This window comes from Solanum verrucosum, unplaced genomic scaffold (genome assembly GCF_900185275.1).
Source record: "Solanum verrucosum unplaced genomic scaffold, falcon-dt-bn FXZP01000288.1, whole genome shotgun sequence".
NCBI lineage: Eukaryota > Viridiplantae > Streptophyta > Magnoliopsida > Solanales > Solanaceae > Solanum > Solanum verrucosum.
In genome coordinates this window covers 599826-606520 of record NW_026019933.1, presented here as the reverse complement: position 1 = coordinate 606520, position 6695 = coordinate 599826, and the positions used below count along the sequence as shown (strand labels likewise).

General features: G+C 33.6%; 1 protein-coding gene across 1 annotated transcript; it reads left to right on the top strand.

Moving 5' to 3' along the window:
- The first annotated feature begins 898 nt into the window (after positions 1-898).
- On the top strand, positions 899-4787 carry LOC125833043 (mitogen-activated protein kinase 3-like). The gene is made up of 6 exons (XM_049512204.1): positions 899-1220; positions 2020-2149; positions 2577-2714; positions 2802-3134; positions 3390-3573; positions 4196-4787. Exons 1-6 carry the CDS (start codon positions 1054-1056, stop codon positions 4363-4365), a joined length of 1122 nt encoding a protein of 373 aa, XP_049368161.1. The 5' UTR covers positions 899-1053; the 3' UTR covers positions 4366-4787.
- Positions 4788-6695: the final 1908 nt, after the last annotated feature.

Here is a 6695-nt window from a genome sequence, read left to right as displayed (position 1 = left end):
GCCTATTATACCCTCAATTAATTACTTTGAAAAAGGTAGAACTTCTTGAAAATCTTAAAATTTTAATATATCTACTTCATAATTAATAGAGGTAAAAATGGTAAATTCACTATGTCAATAATTATATTCTTAATAGATGTGTCAATTCAAAAGTGAACAAGTAATTAAGGACAGATGGAGTATAACCTTAGTGCAACATAATAATAACAACAATATATTCAATATAATCTTACAAGTGAAGTTTAGAAAAAAAAGAATATATGCCAATCTAGATAGGGTAAGTACTTTTGATAGATCTTCAATTCAAAACTGTTACATAGTAATTGCAAATTATATTAAATAAAATTTTGGTAGAATTTTTTTATTTAATTTCTATTCAGTGTTTGTTACTTGTATTAGAATCCAACTAAATTTAAATTTGTATAAAAAAACCCCACATTCCATAACAAAAGTCATGAACTTGAACAACAAAATTTGTTTAAGAATGAAGAAATATTTACGACTTGACATTTATTTATACTCCATTGAATTCATTAGATACCAATTCCTATCTCAAAAACGCATTTCTTGAACAACAAACAACCAATTCAGATATTCACGATCAAGAAATACTGTATTCTCTTTTGAAAAGGCCCTGAAAGGAGAAGGAAGACTGAAATGCCAATATTCGTCTACTATATTGAATTTACCCAATAATCTCCATTTTGGGAATGTTCCGTGCCAAAGTCACTGAATGGGTAAGTCGCCCATCCCTGGCGTTGGCGTGACAAAAAGAGTTTTCCAAACAAGAAGAAAAAAGGGTGAATAGCAAAGAGTTGACTCGGCGGCTAGTATAATATGGAAAATAACGAGAAAAAGTGTAATGTATATTTGTTGAGTCAATGGAATCCACTACACCTAACGCGTTCTCTTCTTCTTCCCATCAAACTTCCTTCCTCCTTCCTTCCTGCAATTCCTCCATTGACCCATAGACACCATCTCCAATCAATCATATTATATATAGTCATATTTGATAATCTTGTGTAAATTAGGTTTTTACTAAATCTAGCAATAATGGTTGATGCTAATATGAGTGGTGCTCAATTCCCTGATTTTCCTAAAATTGTTACTCATGGTGGACAATATGTTCAGTATGACATTTTTGGTAATTACTTTGAGATTACCAACAAGTATAGACCTCCTATCATGCCTATTGGCCGTGGCGCTTATGGAATCGTCTGGTAACATATACCTTCCTTTTTTTTCCATTTTAATGTTATTTTTTCACAAAATTATGGGTTCAGATCTAATATTTATTGTGATTTTGTTGTTTTACTCACTTTCAATACTCTCTGTGTCGCAGTTTCTGTGAAAGTGTTTGATTGGGATATATACAGAGTAAAAGGAATACCTGTGGTCTTAAATGAGATAAATGACAAGTTTGTTGTTAATTGTTACTCCATTTGTACTAGTTTAAGTGTTTTAGTTTGATTGAATACGGGGTTTTAACTTTTAAGAAATAAAAAGAGATTTTTGGATATTGTGATCCTAAATAGAAAGTTGGAATTGGAGAACTTAATAGTATATATAGAAAAAAAGACATTCTTCTTGGTACAAACCAAAAATAAAAAAATGAGACACTTAATTGGGACAGAGGGAGTACTACATATGGAAAAATGTCATTCTATTTTGAACGACTGAAAAAGGAAAGAGTGTGGTATAAATTAGGTTAAGTTGAATCCATTGCACTAGAGCTACGTCCATCATTGATTGTCAATAGCTCTTTCCATCAAGGCTAAAGCAAATGGAAAGAAATCTCATAGTTTTATCTATGTGCCACACCGTTGAGTTCCTTGAAGTTACTTTTTCTTGGGGATTTTCACCCTTTGTATTGACAATATAGTCTGAATCTAGTATATAAGTAGTAGTTGCACATGACATTGACATATTTAGTTCGTGTATTTGTTGACTTTAAATTTTGGATTTGCTACTACTCTTGAGTGACTAATTATGGTGCTTTTTGTGTCTATCTGTGTGAAGCTCTGTGTTTAATGCAGAGCTGAATGAGATGGTTGCAGTTAAGAAAATCGCCAATGCTTTTGATAATTACATGGATGCTAAGAGGACGCTCCGTGAAATTAAGCTTCTTCGCCATTTAGACCATGAAAATGTGAGTATCCTTGTGTAACTTTTTCACTTTGGCTATTGCTTTACAGACTAGTACTGTTTCACTCTTTTCCCCCTAGTATCAGGATATGTGTATAGTTGGGAGTAACTAGTTATCTGTATAGGAATAGTGAGGTGAGTTATGATTAGTATTGGACTGAAATGAGCCTGAATACGGTGAATGAATATACAAGATTCATATAGTCGATCCCAGCTGATCTCCCTCGCTGTAGTGGAATTTCCAAAAGCCGATAATAAACTATTCCTCTGGTTTTCAGCTGTAAAGTATCATGATTTTCCGGCTGTCTTAATACGCAAATTACCTACAATTGGACATAAAATTTTTACAATCACTATTACACTATGAAAAATTATATAGTACAAGTACCTCATACTTTTTGCTTATCAAGGAAATCAAAAATGCTATGCAGGTCATCGGTTTAAGAGATGTGATTCCTCCGCCCTTACAAAGGGAGTTTTCTGATGTATACATTGCTACTGAACTCATGGATACTGATCTTCACCAAATAATTCGATCGAACCAAGGTTTATCAGAGGATCATTGCCAGGTAAACCCACCCCCTGCTCACCCAAATGCTTTCATGGATACCGTCTTTATTGTTTCTCTAAATATTTTAAAAATGTTTCTTTTGCAGTACTTCATGTATCAGCTTCTCCGTGGGCTAAAGTACATACATTCAGCGCATGTTATTCATAGAGATCTCAAACCAAGTAACCTCTTGCTAAATGCAAATTGTGATCTTAAGATATGTGATTTTGGTCTTGCAAGGCCAAACCTAGAGAACGAGAATATGACAGAATATGTAGTAACCAGATGGTACAGGGCACCGGAGCTTTTGTTGAACTCTTCAGATTACACTGCTGCCATAGATGTTTGGTCTGTGGGTTGCATCTTCATGGAGCTTATGAATAGAAAACCTTTGTTTGCTGGAAAAGATCATGTACATCAAATACGCTTGCTAACTGAGGTAAAAACTGATTGATGAAATATATATATAACAGAATAGGATACACTTTTTTCATGTTTTTAGATGGAACGACGCTTTACCATGTGGATTCTTGACTTGACATCATCTATTCGAGCTGTCCAAATGGGAAAATTTCCTTCCCTCCAAACAACCATTAACATGAGCTTATTTTAGACTGCAAATAATAACTTAGCATACCTTTCTGAGTGATTTTTGTGAGAAACAAATGCTCATTTCTGCCTTTATTTTTCTCAGCTTCTTGGCACTCCTACAGAATCTGATCTTAGCTTCCTCCGAAATGAAGATGCAAAAAGATATGTCAGGCAACTCCCACAACATCCACGCCAGCAGTTAGCAACAGTGTTCCCTCACGTAAATCCATTAGCCATTGATCTTGTAGATAAGATGTTGACACTCGACCCTACTAGAAGAATTACAGGTAATTTTCCTATCTGCACTGCTATTTAAGATGGACTGGAAAGCTTGAAAGACCAACAATTTGACTCAAAAAAATCTCTTTTTGTAATAGCATCATAATATACCTTTTTTCTTGAATGTATTCACACTTTCAACTCATGGAGTCCATCTTGCCACCATATCTTCTTACTGAAACTTTCTTCCTTCTTGCATTAGTGTAATAAGAGGAGCTAACGCGACTGCAAGTCCCTTCGGGAAGAAAGACTTAATATAATATCAAGTTAATTAATTTGTGATTAAAAAAAGAAGGGGTTGATTAAGCACAATAGACTGTAAATCTATGGCAGTTACAGTCACTCCATTATGTTTATCATCACTTATCTTTAGGAAAGCTTGTCATTCTTGCTTCCTCAGTAAAAAGAGTTCATTTTTGCATAAGCCTGCTTTTTAGCTCATTTTAGGCCAAATAACTTTTGGACAAGTCATGACCTGCTTATTTATCAATTCAGCCCATTTTGAACCCCCCCCCCCCCCTCCCCCACATTTGACACCCCTAGGCTACACTAAAGTAAGATTCTTGCTACAACATTTTCGATTCATTCTCTTTTAAGCTCATCGTGTGATATATTTGTCTTTGGTTGCAGTTGAGGAAGCATTAGCTCATCCATACCTCGCAAAGCTCCATGATGCCGCTGATGAACCAGTCTGCCCCGTCCCGTTCTCTTTCGACTTTGAGCAACAAGGGATAGGAGAAGAGCAGATTAAAGACATGATTTATCAAGAAGCCTTGGCGTTGAATCCTGAATATGCTTAAGCATAAGAGAAATCAGTTCTTCTCTTGCTTCCCTAGTGTGGATTTTCTTTCTTGGACCAGCCCTCTCAAAGTTTTTGTTCACAGGGTCAGTAGTAGTCCTTTGCAACTTATGTAAGGCAGCCTTCAATGTGCAGACATTTTTATATACCTTTCTTCTTTATTTTTTTTGTTAATTATGGTGGTGTTCGTGCTAGCTTGTGTGCATTCGACTATTCCATAGGATATATGCCATCTCCCACCAACAAAAACATTTATATGTCTTCCACTCATTCTTATGACTTGTATCTTGTGTTCTGTTTTCAGCTTATTGTAGCAACTGTTTTTTGTTCAGTGTATCATGTTGTATTATGTACAGTATGTAGAAAATCTATCAAGAATCTATTTGTCATTTTGAAGATTTGAGTGTAATTTTCTGTGTTCAACTATTTGTGCATGAAGTACTATGCTATTGGATTGGAGTAGTACTGGTGAGCTAGTGCTGTCGGCAATACACGTTGTAACTTCTCCACTAAACTAATAAGATTAAATGTACTGATCTGCTAGGATATCGATTGATTTGATATCAGATTAATAATTATCGAATTATGTATCAGATAAGTCTAAGAGAAAGAAAATTAAATCACAAACATATAATCCAACTTCGACTACGAGAATGGAAATTAAAAGAGAATTATGGAACAAGGCAAAAATGCCAAAATATTTATGAAAATTAGTTATAGATTAAAAAAATTACAAAAAACCATTATATATTGTTTTTACGGAAAAGGCTCAAAAGTACCCCTAAACTATTGGAAATAGCTCATATTTACCCTTAAACTATATTCTAGCTCAAAACTACCCTTCCCGTCAAAGTATATATTGGATCACACTTACCCTTCTAGTTAACAAACGTATGTTAAGTGCCACATGGACGCCACATATTAGGGATCTTATTAGTCTACGTGGAAGTGGGAAATGTTTGACGCTTATGTGGCGTCCATGTGGTGTTCATGTGTCATCCACGTGGCACTTAACATACTTCTGTTAACTAGAAGGGTAAGTGTGACCCAATACTTTGACGGAAAGGGTAGTTTTGAGCCGGAATATAGTTTAAGGGTAAATCTGAGCTATTTTCAATAGTTTAGGGGTACTTTTGAGCCTTTTCCGTTGTTTTTATAGCTCTCTCTCCGGCCAATAAGAAGAAATTCATACAATTGTATCCAATCAAATATAGGTGATAGAATTGTATATTATATCAACTGTATTCGAAAAATTAAATTTGTTTTCAATTATATTTTTATTCAGTATCAGTTATATTTGTATTCTGTACCACTTATATTTGTTATACATTATGTATTCATCCTCTCTCCTCTCTATCCCGATTGCGCTTTCCTCTCTCCTCCCTCTCTCGATCTCGCTCGCTTCTCTCCTCCTAATACGTATTTATTTTGATACAAATCGGTTTGTATTTATATTTTTTTCTTCGAAATTCACGAAAAATTATAACAAATACAAATGCATAACAAATCAAAGTGTAACTGTGAACTATAATTATTAAAATTGTAGCTAAAGGAGTCCTATTAAGGCCTAATATTTGCTATTTATGAAAGTTTTCCTACTTTTATTTTATTACTATTTGTAACATATTTTTAATAGCTGATTACATACGGTAAAACCTCACTAAATTAATACTCGATTAATTAATAACCTCTCTACGATAATATTTTTCTTCGGTCCCGACTTGGGCCAATAAAAAAAATCACCCATTTCGGTAAGATAATATATTTTCTAAAACCCCCTATATAAATATATGGTTCCATTAATATTATAAATTAATAATTCATTATTAGTACAAATATATCTAAGACAATTTAGTGAAACATGATTCTATTGTGTTCTATTTTATTTTTTTTGTTAAAATTTAAATATTGTTGAAGCTCAGCTCTAACTTTTCTTATTGCATCCAAAAGTTTCGGCGTTGTCTTTTTGAACTGCACCATAAAATTGTGAAATGTTCTAAATGTAATAAGTGTTTCCTAACCGTAACTTGTTCCAAAGATATTGTATCATCTTCTACTTATCATCAACATTATTTTTTTCAATGGTATCCACAATTTCTTCTAAGCTCTCGACCTATGAACATGTATCATTTTCATCCATCCAACAAGTTATTAACATCCATTTTATTGCTGTAACTGAGACCATTAATCATGATCTCAAGTTCATGAATGACGTTTTCACAAGTGAATTCATTTAAATTCTCTGAGATTTCATCCCCAAACGAATATTGAGATGTCAAAACACTTTTTAAATTAATAAATATTAATTTATTGATTAAAAATAATATCTCT

Coding starts and splice junctions, on each gene's coding strand:
- LOC125833043 (XM_049512204.1), top strand. CDS start 1,054: ATGGTTGATGCTAATATGAGTGGTGCTCAATTCCCTGATTTTCCTAAA. Junction 2,715..2,801: donor TATCAGAGGATCATTGCCAG/GTAAACCCACCC, acceptor TTTCTTTTGCAG/TACTTCATGTATCAGCTTCT. Junction 3,135..3,389: donor AAATACGCTTGCTAACTGAG/GTAAAAACTGAT, acceptor TATTTTTCTCAG/CTTCTTGGCACTCCTACAGA.